The sequence below is a fragment of the Colletes gigas genome, unplaced genomic scaffold, assembly GCF_013123115.1.
Source record: "Colletes gigas isolate AHSC1104 unplaced genomic scaffold, ASM1312311v1 Colletes_gigas_Sc00002, whole genome shotgun sequence".
NCBI lineage: Eukaryota > Metazoa > Arthropoda > Insecta > Hymenoptera > Colletidae > Colletes > Colletes gigas.
The window spans coordinates 7,519,816-7,539,036 of NW_025106631.1; the positions used below are offsets into that span (position 1 = coordinate 7,519,816).

General features: G+C 37.3%; 1 protein-coding gene across 1 annotated transcript in view; it reads right to left on the reverse strand.

Annotated features, from left to right (window-relative positions):
• LOC122400213 overlaps positions 1 to 18,930 on the reverse strand; it is a 45,331-nt gene extending 26,401 nt beyond the window's left edge. The window contains exons 1-2 of the mRNA XM_043401559.1: positions 18,606 to 18,930; positions 17,612 to 17,842 (exon numbers count right to left, since the gene is read on the reverse strand). Of these exons, the coding sequence (XP_043257494.1) occupies positions 17,612 to 17,842; positions 18,606 to 18,915 (541 nt within the window). The 5' untranslated portion in view covers positions 18,916 to 18,930. The remainder of the gene's footprint in view (positions 1 to 17,611; positions 17,843 to 18,605) is intronic.
• Between the last annotated feature and the right edge of the window lie 291 nt (positions 18,931 to 19,221).

Consider the following 19,221-nt stretch of genomic DNA (forward strand, 5'->3'; position numbering starts at 1 on the left):
GGCCCATAGCAACACACCAATAAATGTATCGAAAATATCGTTAAGATTGGTTGAATCATGAGATGTTGATCATAGACGTTCGAAGAAATGTCTTACAGGTCCAAACTGTAACTAAACACAAAAACAGAAGGGGCACTAATATAGAGAAAACTGGGGTCCATAGTAACACACCAATAGATGTGTCGAAAATATCGTTAAGATTGGTTGAATCATGAGATGTTGAGGAAAGACGTTCGAAGAAATGTCTTACAGGTCAAAACTGAGACTAAGCACAGAGACAGAAAGGGCACTAATATAGGGAAAATTAGGGTCCATAGTAACACACCAATAGATGTGTCGAAAATATCGTTATGATTGGTTGAATCATGAGATGTTGAGGATAGACGTTCGAAGAAATGTCTTACAGGTCCAAACTGTGACTAAACACAGAGACAGAAAGGGGCACTAATATAGGGAAAACTGGGGTCAATAGTAACACACTAATGGATGTGTCGAGAATTTCGTTGAGATTGGTTGAATCACGAGATGTTGACGATATATGTTTGAAGAAATGTCTTAGAAAAGAAAAGATGTTGACGATAGATGTTTGATGAAATATCTTAGAAAAGAAAAGATTTTGACGATAGATGTTCGAAGAAATGTCTTAGAAAAGAATATCGAAGACAGTTCGTAATCACGAGAGGAATTGCATTATTTACTAATTGTGTTACAATCGTCCCAAGTTTTCCTTTTCAATCTATGTTACAAATTCTCACTAACAATCTATTTCGAAGTTCCAATCAGCGACAGGTATTTCATTAAAAAGGTTCAATTTGGAAATTAGGAAAGAAGAATATCATTTACGTACAGGGGGAATATCACCTATGTCGCCATTTTAAAGTATCAAAAAGAAGTTATTTTCGAAAATCAAAACGTTTTGTTTCATGAATTTGTTGATTGAGTACAGCAAAACCTCCATTATGTGAATCTTCTATTTTATGAATGTTCTATTATATGAACGAAATTCCTACTATAATACTGCATTATGCTATAGTAAGTCATTGCAACATTACACAGAATACCAGGATTAACAGTCAAACATAAATGAAACTGTAATTAACATAATTAGAAACTTGAAACATACAAACTGACAATAACAGAAATTTCTAAGAAAGGAGTCGCTAAATTATTCATAATTATTTAAACAATAGTGAGAATTGCCTAAAGAAAATCTAAAATTTACTCCCTAGCCAGGAGGTAAAGTATTTAAAAAGGACATAAATACCTTAACACAGAATTTTAAAAACAACACTAAAAAACAGAATAAACTTGCATTTTTTAAATGCATTGATACGTAAAAATGAATAAAATAACATTCGGTTTGTGTCGAATGAACTTCGCAAATAAATCGCTACACGTTAGCTTTAATCAATTAATGGAATTTGGCTCCGATTCTTTTGTTCTTAATATATTTTTTCCCCCCCCCTCATAGGGACAACACAGTTTATTTATTTTTGATACAAATGATCCTTCCAATCCGAGATTTGTACAGTTACGATTACAATTTGATTTATAAAATGAAAATATATTTCACGTTGAACGAATACAAGCTTATCTGACTAACTGATCAATGAAATAAATATTGCGTATAAATTTCTATACGTTGTTTCTGCTCGTAATTTATTAATCGAACGAGACTGCCACCATCTTTAATTGCACAGTGTGCACCACGGAACGTGATTACTTTAGATTATTCTGGGGCAGCGAGTAGATTCAAAACTACTTTTGTCTAATTTAAAATATCTCAAAGAAAGCTTTACGATGATCATGGAAAAAATTTTTTATCGACTTTGTGTTTTTTCAAACATTTTGAAGTCATTGGTGATCTTTTAAGTGAAACAAGTATAATGATATATGACATCATGATCTCCATTTACCGTACAAAATGTCATTTGTATTAACCTTGACATCAGTTACAATAAATTTGAAATAGCTAGAATCACGTAATTTTATTGAGATAATCAATTTTGTTAGACTTTCCGTTTGCAAAGATTTGTTAATACTGTTGTATAAAAAAAGTGAAATTATTAAATAATATCGAGGTTAAAGAAGAGCCACGCGTGTTCAATAATTCCCAACCAATTTATATTTGCGCATTACTTGAATATTTATACATTTTTAGTCGGTAATAAACAACATATGAAAAGTTCAAATTAGTAAGCATGGAACTCCGTAAATTAAATAGTCATTTGTAAAACGTATATACATTCTTTTCGAAAACAATTCTGCGCTATATTAAAAAAAGAAATTTGAGAAACACCTGTGCTGAATAACGCCAGCGTATTTTAAAAAATGATTGCGTACGGACTGATCTACAGATGCATGAGTTTACGCTCGTGTAATTTTGTGATAATCTATCGCACGCAACGCGAACTATTCCCATTTGCCTCGTTGGCTCTGTGAAATGTCGAATGTTAAAAAAAAAATGAGATTCGAAAGCTGCAACTATTTCTCCTTTACATAACTATGGTCAGCTTAGATATCTTGGAAAGACCTCCGCTTGAAAAGAAGTTTATAACCTTGAAATCTTTACACTTTGATCCAAGAAAAAAAGGCAAATTAAGTCTAAAAAGTCTCCTAAAACATTTGGACCTTTTCCAAATAATATTTCTTTTTATATTGCTAACATTTTGTAAAAAAATACAATTACCATGTTTTCTATAGCTCACCTACTATTTTAATAATATTTCTTTTCATATTGCTAACATTTTGTAAATAATACAATTACCATGTTTTCTATAGCTCACCTACCATATTTTCGACTTCGAATAAGAGAAACAAAACTGTCCAAGCCTCGAAAGATGCGCACGAAGTGTAATAAAATTGTTGATCGCGGTGAAAAATCCACGTAATTTCGGGCCTGGCAGCCTGGATCCGTAAGGGATGGTTTCTTGCCAGAGAAACTCGAGGAAATTGATTCGCCACGGGGGTGCAGTCTTCGCGCGCGCCAATTAATTAAAGCGGAGGGTGCAGTTTCGCGTAAGTCACGCGCGATCGAAGCGAAATTTTGGGCGCCGACGTGGATCGCAACAGCTGTTCCCCGCAGCCGGCGTGTGGGGTGCGTTTTAGAGGTCCATGAAAAAGAGCGACGACCCTCTTCAACGTCGACGTGCCTTTACGACTTATTAAATCATTTTCCGCGCTCTTCTAAGTCCACTCGCTGGCGAGTCTTCGAAGATCACAGGGAGGAGAGAAAGAAGCGCCCCTCGAAAGTGTTTAATTTGACGCGTTAAACGGTTCAGGTTTCGATACTCGGACCTGGACTGTGTAGGAAAATTATGTTAGGGGAGAGTAGGATAAAACCACATAGACGGGGTGCAATTTTTGTTTCAAACTTGCTACTACTTTTAAGCCAAAGTATTTTCGAGATAAAGACTAAATAATTATGTTGGTTGATTTTCGTATTTTTTTTGTCTTCGCACGAAGTATTTTTATTTTCATCGATAAAACTACAGCAGTAACTTTTGACAAAAAAAAAGTCATAAATAAACTCTCGAGGGAATCATTACCAAAAGGAGCTTTTAATCTTCAAGTTCATGGTGTCTTTAGTTGCTTAAAAAAGATGTTTAAACTTTTGAAAACCGCTCGAATTTGAAGCTAGATAAATCTTCGAAGAAGTTCGACACAGGAACGTGAATGATTTTTAACAACGTCCAGACGAAACATCTTGATCGCACTCGTGTAATTTCCCCCGCAACTGAACGCGAGATCCACGAAAAAGGTGGTGTGAGCCCAGCTCGCCGCTTAATCGAACTCTACCCCTGCAGATGGTCTGGATCGTTCCGAAAACCTCTAAACGCCGCGTGCAGGATGCACCGTCATCCCCTGAGCTCCATCCCCCGTCGGCCGGTAAACAAGCTCAAAGATCAAGGGATCGACGATGAGGAAGCGGCGGCGGAAAGAGGAGAAGAAAATCGCGTGAATCACGACCTGAAACCGGCCCGTGTTCCACCTGTACCGTGTGGGTGGGGTGGTAGGAAAGGGGTGAGACGCGAATCCATTGCGCGAGGACATCGGTCAGGATCTGGCTGTCGATAGTTCGAGCTTTGCCTCGGATCCTCCCGCGCTCTCTTGCTACCTATACCTCGGGGACTGGGCACGTCATAAAACACAGGTAACTCCGGTATTTATGTCCGTCGTTTTTACGCCCGTCGCTGGCCACCGGTTTCCAGCGCAGCCGAACCTACATACGAGCGCACAAGCTCCGCGCGTCTCGCCGCTGCCTCGTGACTCCTAGCAGTCGGAGCTTGACGCTAATCCCTGTCGGGCACAAAAGGGGTCGCCCGAGTGATATACGCCTCTGCGCCGCTATGATAATATCCCCCCAACCCTCCAACCCCCCACGACTCGCAAGGCCGCCCTTTTGTTTCGCGACTACGCGCCCGGTCGTCGCGATTTTTCCGCGCGGGTTCCTCCGCGAACGACCGGGCACACGCTTTCCTCAGACTGAGAACACCGGTCCTGGGGCCACCTCGAGGCACAGCATCCAATAAAAGTCTACCAAGATAGAGATTTGCACGTCGAAGATCGGTCGGAACAACCCTCGACGCGCCATCTTGCGTGGGATTGGATTCTTCGTAGACTCGGGGACTCCCAGGAATATTTCTCTGATCTACAATCTTTATGAATCTTCTTCAGGGGTTGGGATGGGACAATCGGTGTACAAGATTTATCCTACGATGTTCTACAGAATCTGTAGGATAAAATTTTCTCTGATACGGAAATTTTGCAAGATTTTCACGAACCGGTTTAAACAATTTTATTAGTGTTCTATGAGGTCCGGAATATCTATAACCTTTCTCTATGAACACGGTGTTCAGCCAACCCTGGGAAAATTTTAATGGGAGATTCTAGAAGCCAAAATGAAACGAAAATCAAGAATATAAATTTTTTGATCGAGGCTTCGTTAAAAGGTTATTAAAAATTTAAATTAAAAAATTTCAAAATCATTCTGGAAAAATTATTTTCGATTGTGGGGGTCAATTACAATCATTTTTGGTCAATAGACATACCTCTGAAATCCTACCCGCTTTCGAGAAAAAAATTCGAGTAGGTGGTGAAAATTTACGGCGAAATTGAAAACTTTCAATTCGTTGCAAAAAAATTATTTTCGGTTGCGGGGGTTAATTACAATTATTTTTGGCCAATAGACATACCCTCGAAATCCTACGCAGTTTCGAGAAAAAAATTCATTACTGAAAATTTCATGTCTGGCCATATCGTTGACATGTTTCACTGAAATTTCATGCGTATCTTTAAACCATCATAACTTCTGAACGGATTGAAGGATTTTAATGTTTCAACCGGCAAACGACGCGTATTTTAGTGGAGTATATGTAGAAATTCCAAAAATATTCGAAACCTTGCCCCTTAACCCTGTAAAGTGAGAAAAAACCCCATAAAAATGGTCCAATTTTTAAACAGCCATAACACCTACAATAGTGAATATATTTCAATGAAATTTTTTAGGGAAGTAGAGCTCATAGGTACCTACAAAAAAGCATTATACAACTTTTCTATAGGTCGTCAAACAAAATTACTAAAAATCAAAAACAAATTTTTAAGAAAAATCGGCATGCTGAAATTTTTCAGCGAAAAAAAAAATGTCGAATCGTTCTAAAAAAATTATTTCTAGGTTCTGGGGTCAAATACAACTACTTTTGGTGAATACACATACCCCCGAAATCCTACGCACTTTCGAGAAAAAAATTCAGGAAGGTGGATCAATTTTTCAGCGAAAATAAAAAATTTCAAATTGTTCTGAAAAAATTATTTCTAGGTTCTGGGGTAAAATACAACTACTTTTGGTGAATACACATACCCCCGAAATCCTACGCACTTTCGAGAAAAAAATTCAGGAAGGTGGATCAATTTTTCAGCGAAATTAAAAAATTTCAAATCGTTCTGAAAAAATTATTTCTAGATTCTGGGGTCAAATGCAACTATTTTTGGTGAATGCACATACCCCCGAAATCCTACGCACTTTCGAGAAAAAAATTCAGGAAGGTGGATCAATTTTTCAGCGAAATTAAAAAATTTCAAATCGTTCTGAAAAAATTATTTCTAGATTCTGGGGTCAAATGCAACTATTTTTAGTGAACGTACATACCCCCGAAATCCTACGCACTTTCGAGAAAAGAATTGAGGAAGGTGGATAAATTATTCGCCAAAATTAAAAAATTTCAAATCGTTCTGAAAAAATTATTTTCGGTTGGAGGAGTCAATTACAATCATTTTTGGTGAATAGACATACTCCCGAAATCAGACGTACTTTCGAGAAAAAAATTCTTTACAAAAAATATACTGTGTGGCCAGAAATGTTTCCCCAAAATTTCATGCAAATCTAGAAAAAATCATAACTTCTGGACGGATTGAAGGATTCTAATGATTGTCACATATCGTTCACAAGGCTAAAGATTCTCACAAGTTTCCATCGAGATTAAAAATGCCTAAAAAATGTTTTCCATCGCCGTTTGCAAATCTAACAAAGGAAAGACACGAAGTAAATTAGAAGATCGACGAACAGTAATTTTGGATGAATTCTTCTTTCCAATGATTTAGGGCGTCGGGAGAGAGCGAGAGGACACGGTAGAGGATCGCGGGCCCGGCGGCTCATTTCAATTTTTCGAACAACGCTCGCCCCGACTAAAATCATTCCTCATTCGCATTCGCGATATTAAATTGGCATGGCGAAGCCCGCGAGCGAGCACGGAACAAATATTTGCCCCAAAATGGTCAGTGCACGCGGGCCGCGTGCAAAATAACGGAGGCGAAAAAACGGGGGAAAAATGTACACGGAATCCGTATATAAAGCGCGGAGCGGCGACTCGTCTCCGTGGTATTATGCGCGATACACGACGTGACTCGCCGGCAAACATCATAAATTTTCGATTTATTTAGCAAATCTGTTTGCCCGGCTCCGTAGACGATAACGATTGGCGGTGTTATCGGTGATCGGCAGCGGTGGATCGCGTGCGCTGCGCGTTTTCCAGCCAACCGGCTCGAAAATACTTTTAAAGCGCGGAATTGCGGTGAAACGGAACGATCGTTCTCGAAACCGCCGCTTCGAGCACGTTTCCTTCGCGCAAGAATTTCCAATTTGCGGCCCCGCGTCTCGGGGAATATCTAGAACCTTCGAAAATCGATTTTCTTTTCCTTATTTCGTTGCTCAAATTTATTGAAATGTAATTTTCTTTGCTAACATTTACTCGCTTTAAGTTACCGCTTTATTGGAAACCTTATAACGCTCGTACAAAATCAATATAAATATGCGATAAGTGAAATTGCACGAGAAAACAAATTCTGAAGATGAACGCGTTATATGTTACAGGAAGATTAAAATGATATTAAAAATACTGAAAATGAATTGTCGATAGAATTCAAACTGATATAGTCCGGGCTACGATATAGTGGGGTTGTAAACTAAACTCTTGAGGGTTGGGACCGACTCATGCTGCGTCACTTAGGGCCGTACATGAGATCTTGCTTGAGGGTGCATTTCTGGATGTCTTTCTATGTCCGTAATTGCACTATCTTTTTTCATTTTCATTAATTAAGATATTAAAGACTTGAGTAAGACCTTTACCTATTACGATACCTCTAAAAATGGCGACACTAGATAAAACATTTTTCGTAGGGCCCTGACTATGGTCTAAGGCCCTTAGCTGCTCGTATTTCTGTCAATTTAATTGTTTCGGGAAACGTGTAAACTTTGACACCTACTCGACTTTAAGACCTCGCTATATCGTGGCCCGAACTATACACTCGAAAACGAAGATTTTTAATTGTTTGCATTACATAACATTTTGGTAAAATCCACAGATACATCATGGGTTATTTCCTTTATAATGTAATGAATAAATAAGTGTTAATTTCATTTTATAATTTGCATCATTACACAGCATTCATTCGTCTCTACATTCATCGAGTGTCCAATAACTTATGGAAAATATTTCTACCGTTAAAAATTGCTAGACCGTATAAACATTGACCATGTTATCATTCTGACTAATTTTTGCATAGTTTTTATTCTAATATTATTCCACTCTCAATTAAATATAACAAAACGATTATTCACGATACTAGTTATGTCTACATGGAAAAATAAGTCGAAAATGTAGAATAAAATTCTTCCATGCATGATTTTATTTTCGAGACAATTAACTTTGAATAATGAACAAACACACCAGAAAAAACGTATTCGGCTATTTTAATTCAATTATCTCGAAATCAGAATATAATACAGACAAATGTTATTTTCCAGAATTGCATAATTATTTAGAAACCCCCTATTCAAATCCACGAAACGTATCGTATTGACTTCTCTTTAACAAAAAAATAATAAAATTAATAAATTATAAAATTTTGCTTTCAAACAGACGATATTCTAAACCTTCTGAGTGACAGTTCCATTGCACGTCACATTAAAAATCGAATGAGCCAAACAAGCATCAAACTTGATTAAACGTTTCGACCCCGCCACTGTGCCCCCTTTCGTTTTTATGTAAATAATTTGGTTTTATGTCTGCTCGATATTTATATTGTATTCCAATACATGGAAAATAAAATTGTTTCATTGGTCTGTGAAAAAAAAGAACAAATATTCGGTAATATTTCCGAAAGAAATAAAATGTATATTCTTCATTTATAGTGATACTATTGAAATAGAGTTTTAAGATCGAACCCATTAATTTTATATATTTAATAACGCTCTTTGCACATTATTTTTATTTCGTTCGTTTCTTTCACTTTCACAGATGTATTCTAAACTGTACAGTTCTTTCTACGTTAATTATGTTCTTTATGTACTCGTTTATGAATTCTGCCGAAAACTCTTGTGAAAAGTAAATATGTTACCGGAGGATACACCAACGATAAGGTTCTACCGATTAATTAAATTCAATGCTTGTTTGAACTATCGAACGAGCCAAATATCAGGGACAAAGGCTATGTGTATTCAGTGTAATAATATTTCTGCTAAATGTCTGACGCAAAATGACACGTTGAAGCTTTTAAACTATTGATTACCTTGCTAAATGACAAAGTCATTCGAGTAGGTGATTCTCTAATTGTCCCGACCAGCGTATTGCATAAAGACGCGTGTATCGAATTCGTCAAATACTTGGCTCATTGTTCTATTATTTACTGTTGCTATTTACAACGATTAAAATGACGATTTAACGATCGTACAGAATTTCAGATCTTCGATAGAAATCCGACGACTGATCCAAAACTTCCATAATTATTTTCTATTTGAAATAATGAAACAATGTGAACGAGTGATTTTTGCAAAGAATTGAGGATTCCACATCGTTTTTACTGCGCGTTTATCTGATTGTAAAAATACTCGGAAAATTCAAAATAAAGACATTTTTATTCTTCGATGTAGCAATATTCGTTGTATCAATTTACTACATTTTTTGTATAATTAAATCGAATCAATCGGTTGACACGAATAATTTATAAGCGTTCAATATGTATTTGAACGATAATAAATAATATTTCATTACCATATTATTGGAATTTTTCTACTCTAAAATAGCAAGAATGTTATTGTATGATTTTATTTATAATGTTTGTACAAAGAGAATGCTTCTCATAAATGGGGGCATGGAAATTATAATATTATACAACAAATTTAAGTTAAAAACATTAATTACCGTATTTTAACTAATTATTGTGTCGTTGTAAGTAAAAAAAGAATAGAAAGTAAAATTAAAACGATATTCTTCGTAAACGAGCAATACGAAGTCCCACAGTGTTTTATTTTGATGAATTTGTATTAATTTTTAAACATAAAAATTTCTTTGCAAATGGTTTACCAAATCCGTAAAACACTATTGGGCCACAATGTCTAAAATTGTCAATATAATCCTCGAAGTATTCCAGGACATCCAATTCTTGCATACTGTATCGATTCCAGCAGGATAAACAATTTAAAATAATCGAAGGGTTAAAATATTAGAATGACAAAAATTGTACCAAATTCTAGACAGTTTTCTTTCCCCTCTGTTCCAACATCGAGTCGATGAATATGCTTGCGGTAAATATCGTGAGTCACCCACGTGACCCACATGACAGGGGACGTGTCGAATGCGCCATTGTTTGGCCCCCTTGAGAATCGAGTTCAGGAGCGTCGAAAAAATCATGCATCGGGACAATAATGAAAAGGATGTCAGCATCGATTATGCTCGCCCTAAAAATTACTTTCCGCCTAACACGAGCGATGTTAAAATATCGTTTAAAGTGACCACGGGACGGTAATGGCCCCCGCGATTTCCACTTACGTTCCCCGAACGAATTTCTTCGTTTGGTGGTCCCCGGGCCGCACCCTGTACAGCCACGTTGCGAACAGCGTCACAATAAAATATTTCCAACGGATTGGAGTATCGGCGTTTCCCGGACACGCGGAAAACAATCTTGCATGATCCGTCACCCCCATAGAGATTCTAGAGGCAAATCGTTGCGTACGGCTGGTAGTTAGGGGCTGCCCGTAATACAGTAATGAGGGCTTACTGCCATGGAAACCAAAGCCGCTTACAGCCAACCACTCTACTCCCAACCACCCCCTCCCCCCCCCCTCCCCCTCTTTCGCCCACCCCCTCGCTCGACGTCCTATTCTGCGATTCTCTATATATTCGCGATATCCTCCTCATCCGACGAGTTTCGCGAAAAAATTGTGAAAACCGTTCACGGGTCTCCATTGTTCCTCAACGATTCGAGTATTCATGCTTGAGAAGATCGACTGCCCGAGATGGAAGAACCGATAAGAGGTCCTTCCTCGAAGCAGTCGAATCGTGAATTTTCGAGACGGTCCGATCGCGGCTTAGGAAGAGCTCAAACCTGACGCAAACGTGGCCAAACCTGGCGGACGTCTGGATTAAATGTTCGTGAAAGCTAGGATGGATCTTACGGAACTATAAATTAGGTGTAATATGGCCCAAAGATGATGAAATTTTCGGTTTTTGTTTGTTTGATTCGACAACTTTCTTCGCCAGGTGCGATTTTATGAAGAGGTACGACCTAATGCTAAATCCAACTGATAAATGGATCGAGTATAAAAACGGAAGTCAGTATGGGTCTAATAGATACTTACATTAGATGTAACTCGGTTTGAATGAGGAATAGCTGGCTCAAACTTATGCTAGACATAGTCAAACATGACGGGTCAAACCAACTATTCTGATTAAATGTATTTCTGAATTAAAAAGATGCTAACCCAGACCAAACTCAGCCTATATTAAGTTATAATTAGCCCAAACCTAACTCAAACGTGATCAAACCTGACACATTAATCGTGCACTCAATTCAGTGCAAGGAATGTGTACCCAGTCATTGACATATTAAATTTATTTTATTACCATTGATATTATTATCGTATTGGTGAAATCATTGGTTTTTTATTAGCAAACTGTATAGTTTAAAATTATTGATACGAATAACATTGTAATCATTCTTCAAAACACGACAACCCAATAAAATCGTAACGTGTGCAACGAAGTAAAATGTTCATACGTAAAATTGACACAATAATTCCAATAATTGTGATCTCGAAAAGTTATAAACAATTTCATTTCAATTTTGGTATATATATGTTAGAAAAACGGTCCAATATTTTTTAAGAATGTAAAAATATAAAATGAGCTATAAATTTGTTTAAACGAATAAAATACAAAGTATCATTTGTACCTTAAACAAAAAATAATACCCCAAATTTTAGGTTAAAAGTGAGGATTGTTAAAAAATGTGTCGATAATTGAGACATTTACGTTATGTAAAATTTATCTTTAAATCAGACCTAACTCAATTTAGATTGAACAGTACGACAATCCTAATTTACTCTGCCAACGCGATATGTATCAAACCTAATTTCCGGAGAATTTCTTGAAACATTATACAGAGATGTAATAGTGTTACTAGGATAATGTAAGAGTCTTCACATAAATATCTGAGAAATATAAAAATTATTAAAATTAATAAAATTAATCCTTCTCTGAACTTGCGTTTTTAAATGAATTAGATTTGAAGGGGTCGGAACAATCAAAGTCTTCTAAAATAGAATTTCCTAATTCCAAGGAAACAATTGTAAATCCAGACATTGCCTTTTACTAATGTTTGTCTGTATCCTAAAAAATAAAATAGATATTTTTATTTGTGCAGCGCGCAGTTGATCAAAGGGGCACTTTTAGGAAATTTTACTCGATTTTACAGCTACAAATCAAGTTCGTGGAATTCCATTCGGAAAAAAATATGTTATATCCGCAATGTGTATAACATTTGTTCGAGCTGTCAAAAAAATTGTTGCAAATTACACTTTCAGAGGAAAATGTGAAACATCATTCCTCCATGAAAGATGAAACTTTAGGCTTTCGTAGTCATTATTTTAATTTCCTTTTTCACGTGTTCAATCCGAAATTATAGTTTTCTAAAATAACCATTTTCAAGGAAACTTCAACATCTTTATTTTTAAAAATTGTGTAAAAGAAAAAGCTAAAACTTGCTAAACTTGCTTTCCTTTCTTCCAAATTAATTTCCAAAAGAGGAATATTTTTTGGAAGATGGTTAGAGCTCAGTACAATGACTATTGATACTTTTTAATTTATTCGTTTTTATATCAAATAAATGTGCCAGAAATATCGTAGTTAAGAAAACAAACACGATCAATTTTCTACAAAAAAATTCTCGATCCATTCTCGAGACCTAACTCACTCTAACCCAATTCTAATTCAGTCTAGTCCGAACCTGACCGTTACCTATTTCAATCTGCCCGAAATTCCCAGTTCGAATCTCTTCGTTCGCAGACTCCCAAAGGAGGTAGCAATTCCACCTACGCCCTACTGCTTTATCGATATTCAACCCTTTAAGAGATGCAAGTGCATTCGCGAAAATAGTTTACACTGAGTGTAACTCAACGTGCGGAAGATATATTTCGAAAATAGATTCCTTGCCTGGTCATCGATCTGTTTATCCTAAATAAACTCATTTTATTTAACAGTATTTCCTAGATTAATTTCTAAGATGTGCACCATCAAAAAGCTTTAATAATGAAGAAAAATAAAAATAAATTCTACCATAATATTTGTTAATATTTACAGTAGCAATTTTTAACTTGTTAACTTTGATTCATTTTTAATCCATTCAAAGTCTAAATGCAAAAACGTGATTTTAATCTTGAAAAGTAACTGTTTCATTTTAATTCGTACCGTGGTTCTAATAAAACACTGTCTATACTGAAGTCTTTATTAATAATAGAAAAAAATTCGATTTCTCTTTTGAATCACTCCAATAGGGAAATTCGTTCCTGCAAGCGATAGATGAATGATCATTGCTTTAGAAAATTATAATTCATCGAGTATAATAATCTGAATTTTGTTTCGTCAATTATCACCTTTAACCGGCGATGGCGTATTTTTTGAACAAGAGACAATTTAATACTGGTGACGGCATCAAACGCAAATGCCCGAAGTATTTTGCATTCATAAAATCAGCATGGCGTTACGGAGGAATGCAATTGCTTTCTGAACAATGGCAGAAGACCATAGATCATGGTTGCACGATGTACGACCCGTCGAACAATTTTTGTGACCATGCACAGTGAAAGAGTATGCGTTCGTACCGCGACAAAAATTAAACAGAGACACATAACACGCCACAATATTTCCGGTACATTATTTTAATGCAACTTTAATTGAAGATAATAACAATATTTTCGTAAATGTATTAACTACAGCATTTATAGCAAACATTATTAATGTGGTTCGAAAATGAAGAAAATGTTTGTTTCATTTTTCTGGGAAATTTAATTCCCTCTAAGATTTATATAAAACGTTTCTTTCAATTTTTATAAACGAGGAACACATATCGCGAGAACCATAAAACTACAAGTGTAGTATTTAACCTCGTGTCTCTCTCTTTTTTTATTTTTATTCCATTTTGTTTTATAATGTGTACTATTTAATTTTATTGTATATTCTAAGTTTCTTGGATTGAATAATGTAAATGTGTTTTTATGAAAATTGTTTATATTCTTGTAACTATAGAATTACTATCGATCAAAAATGGCGCAACTCTTGCATCCTATTGTCGAACCTTCCGCCGTCCGACGGTTAACTATAGCACATGACATCATTTAATTGTGTAACCTTGTAATAATCATGCTTGAAAATATACTATATGTTCTATTGTAATTTTTACTTAATAAATTAAGGTTTTGAAATGTACGATACTCTTCTAATTTTGTGTAGGTCTCGTAAGCTTGTGAACACTCGTAAAATTTATAATAAACATATTTGTAAAATTCATACCGTAACAAATCGTGATGAAAAATAATTATTTTTTTAATTTATTTTCTTTTTCCAAGCACTCTGTTTAGTACCAAATCATTAGTGATATATAATAACGTGGATCATAAATGACCCTACCTACAGGGTACCAGTGAAGATTAGGCTATCAAAAAAATTGTTATACCAAATTCAAAGCATTCTCATTTCGTTAATTTAAAAGTTTTCCAATTGTTTCTACTCTGAGCCACAAATCACACTTATATAGTTTAACAATTTCTTTCTCCTGGAAGTTCAGGTTTTTTTTAGCACAGAATATAACTAAAATTTTTCTAACCCGTTTTCTTACTTTGAGAAATTTTGTATTACAAGATATAGCACCACTTCGTAAATTAAATCACCTAATTCTGAATCGTTATTTGGGATTGTAAGTCTCCGAGAATCGTCCACTAAAGCCAATCTGTAATATTTTATTGCACCAGTATTTTCGCCTATATTTCCGAGACTATTACCGATTCTCGTACGAAAAAATTCACGTAACTTGCAAAGATGCTTAAAAATAACGGTGCAAAATCTCAGACCGATATCTCAAATGGTTTGTCTATTAAAAAATTCCAAAAGTGACCCATATTTTCCGGACTGGCCAGCCTCGAATTACACCCTTCTTCCAACAGTGTCGCCGTTTTGCTGTCCCCGCGACTACAAAAAAGGCTTCATCGAGCAAAGTAGCCGACGCGGTAAAGGGGCAGGGAAAATATTTGAAAATTCACGCGCCTAGGGTGATCTATAAAAAGAAAAAAAGAGAAAGAAGCTGGTATTTAAACCACCGACCGTTTAGGAGTCGCCCCCGTCTCGAGTGGCGCGGGACTGTCGAAGGCAGAGCGTCGATATCGCAGACCCCGCAATTTCCTTTTCCAATTTGCCATAAACAAGTCGGCCAGCCACCCCTCGTTAACCGACTACGTTCGTGACTGCTCTGTTGAAAGTCGCTCGTCTTTCCAACGGAAGAGAAGGGACACCGCGCCCGTTGCAACTCGGTCGAATTAAAGGAATTAAAGGGCGCCTCGTTACTCGTATCTCTCCGATCCTCGACACCCTCTTGGCCAAGGTGGAGGGAAGTAAAAAAGAAAACCGTGGAGAAAAGAAGGGACAACTCGGGATGAGAGGAGAAAAGAAAAGCTCCGTAGCGAGCGGAGTCCCGGTGTCCTAGGACGTTTGGATTAAGCGTCCGTAATGGCGGCGATCATCGGCGCGCATTATTCAGCGACCTAGGGCCCCTCGATTTTTCCATCCCCCCCCCCCCACCCACCCCCCTCTACCGCCCAAAGCTCCCTTTCGGTTCCTCAGGAACGCTGAATTATTGAAACGCGGAGGCGGGAATTAAAAAAAAGAAAAAATCTCGACAGACTGCCGGCCGAGATATCGAGTCGCGACGGTATTTGCAGGTTGAATTAAAAATGAGCACGAAACGAGGGGCCAGATGTCGAAACGCTCGCCTCTCGTTTCTAGGAAAAACGAGGCCATCAGTCGGTGGGCCGACTTAAAGTACCGACCGCTGAATGATTTAAGACCAAGCCGTGGGTGAGAGCTTTCTTGGATCGAGGCTGATCGAACTTTTTCAATCGCCTCTGCAGAGAGCCTTCCCCTAATTGTCTGATTCGACGTTACGAAAATAGCGGCTCTTTCCGGGCAACGGGTTTCCACGCGCTTTCAGGGGACCAGAAAAGTCAGAAAATCAATTCTTTTTTTTTATTTTTGTTTTTTGGAAGCGATACTATTTAAAAATTATCCATGTAACATTCACGTTAAACTGAATAACATAGTAACACCACAGGCAGAGTCTGTTAAATACCTAGGAGTGCGTTTGCAATGTTTCTGGGGTTATTCTATAGGATGCACCCTCTAGACATTCTTTTACATTAGAAAGCCATTGATAAAGCAAAGATGGCGTTGCTTAAACAAATTTTTCAAACTTAAACGCCCCGGAAGTCTGAACAATTTTGTTTTAGTAGTAGCTTGTGTAAAAAATATTGAGAAGAGGTTTTCATCAAATTTTTTACAATGGCTCCTTAAAAGTCATTAGTGTTGACATTGGTCTCACATATTTTGCAATATTCTAAAACTAAGACGGTTTTGGTGTATTGCAAGAACAGCCAGTAATTAAGCAAAGCTAATAAAAAAGGTAATTAGTATTATTCTTCGTTTTCATGCACCTTTAAATCTGCTCGAATGCAATTATTTAAATACTACATATTCATTTCTGAAATAAAATTAAAATCAGCCTTTGTACTTGTTTTTTTTTTCATACAGCAAAGCTTCGAAAAATAATTTTCATCCATTGTTTTAATCGATCTATCGAGAACCTTTCCTAATTATCTAGTTACCTACGACTTAGTCTGATAGCGAAAGAAGCACTGGATGTTATAAAAATAAATGAAACTTTAACGAAATTCTAAGATGGCTGATAGCGTCCAATGGTATCATTTTTACGCAGCTTTAACAGACTAAATGCCACGTCGTTCGTGTTCGTGTTCGTGTTCGGACTACATGTGTTATTAGCTAAAACTATATGGCATTCAGAGTGTGAATAAAACGAACAATTAGGCTGCATTTGTAGTTACAAGGCAAAATGGCGTAAGTGATCTAAAATACACGCAATTTTGATGTTAAGATGTTATATAAAATTGGCTTGGCATGCAATGCATTACGAATTTTTTTACTACAAAGTCCCGCAGAAAGCTGATCGAATTTTTCCCGATTATTCAGTTCAATTTTTTCTACCTCGAACTGATTTTGTGGAGAACATCGACGAATTAACATTGTAACCCCAGAAAAATTAAAATGATTCTTTACAATATTTCTCGTCTACCCGATTCAAAATCTGTTTTTATTCACTGTCAAACAAACAGTTATAAAACACTCAAGATACCGCAGAGAAATCATAGCTTTTGCAATCGACGTCACAAAACTAATACACGATACGAGGCAAAATAGAAGAATAGAAACGTAATTTATTCGATGAGTCTTTTCTTGTTCTCTGTACTGACTTTACACGCTTTTTTTTATACCTTATAGTATATTGAACATGTATGAGAGAATTCCTGAATTATCCTCCCCTCTAGCTTGTCAGGATTAATTTCAAGATCGAAGCAAGTTGGCACCGAAACAGAAATCGGCACCAGATGTTCCAAATAATGTTAAACTCGATTGTAAGATCGATGCCCAGAGTTTAGAAAGGTACCAGAGTGTGTGAAATTGTCGGGCATCGAAACGAAAGCGTAACAATGTCTTACCTCTGCCGCTCCTGCCGACGAACCTGAGGTCGTTGAATTTCGCGACCTGGTTCTTCATCACCGCGGTGGAATTCCGCAATTCCGCGCAGCAATTCTCGTCGTTACCAGCACGAACCGTCACCAGGGTCCCGTCACCGACCTCGCCCAAGGCCACTACCTTGAACGCGACCGGAAGCGTCTTGTTCGACCGCCAGTGTGCAGGAAGCACCGTGCAGACCACGTGCGGGGAGCCTGTTGACAACGATCGTCGCCAAATTGTCAACGAACACGTATTGGATTGCCCAGGTTAAATCGAAAAGTAAACGTCGATTCGTTATCGCGGGCGCGTAAATTATAGTCGTAGGAGAAATGTGTTGCGCGCGGTTTATGGGTTTATACTAATCCCTAAAGGCACACCGAATAGACTACGCTCCTGTTTCTCCACTTACGTAAATAACAAAATTAAAGATATTTCTCGAAGTAAAAGAAACGATTAACTGGAGATACAAATAGTGTCTAAAAAAAACTCGACAGTTACTAAAACAACGAGCCTCTGTGAGGATTCGAAATTAGCATATGTACTATACATTGTTCGAACAGAATAGAACAATGTAAGCACACCTGACCCTGTCTTTGCATGATTTTAAAATTATTTTTTGTATAGTTTACCTTTAAAACAAGTTTTATATAGTTCTGCGAGTTTACGCGACTTTTTTTACACGGTGCTCTTTCGCCACGTAAAAAGAGGGTCAAGTATAGTACTTGTCTCTGCAGTAAAAGAGGCGTATCATTATTATAACGTATTATCGTCCATGTTGTTATTAAAACACGCTTTGGTGATTCTTCTTAGCCAAAGTTTTGTATAAATTCTAGTTAAAAAAAAAATTCTACCAAATTTTATGAGTGATCCTGAAGAACTGATAGGCCAAAACGTTGAATTAAAAAATACGTAAAATTTAACCAATATGCTTTTTGGAAATGGGTTCCACAGGGAACTTTAGAAAGAATGTCTCACCTGTTCTGATCAGTTCCCCAGGATGCTCGGCGAACAGTCCATCCAAAGTCCTCTCGGCGAGCAAATCCGCGGTTAGAGCATAGTCCGACAGATTGTTCCCGCCAGCCGATCCTTGTGGAGGGACCTCGTTGGCCAAGTGCATTCTTCTCCTCAGGGACGAGGCCCTGGTCCTTCTGATCCTCGCGCCACCGATCTGATGCACAGTGTTCCCTTGGTGGACCTGATGGCCGTTCCGAACCAGCCTCGGGTCTGGATAGTCTAAGCCTGGAGGCCGCTCCTCGGGGCGTGCATCTTGTAAAGGGTTCGTCATGAGATCGGGATCATTGGACTCTATCTGTGGAATATCCTCTTCGCCGGTTAGCTGCGAAGGATTCGACTCAATCTTCTCCAAACGTTGCACCAAACCCGAGTGAACTCAGGCCCAGTGTTCAACCTCCGGCGTAGTTCTCATACGACGTATTCGGATTTCGGAATCGATTCTCAAGAAGAATAGACTTCCTGTCACATGGTGTGCTTGGATTCAATCGTTGGAATTTTTTATTCCAGTGTCGATCGCACCAAACTCGTGCGAACGCTATCAAACGAGCGTCACGGCTTTTCAAACAGGATAGATTTC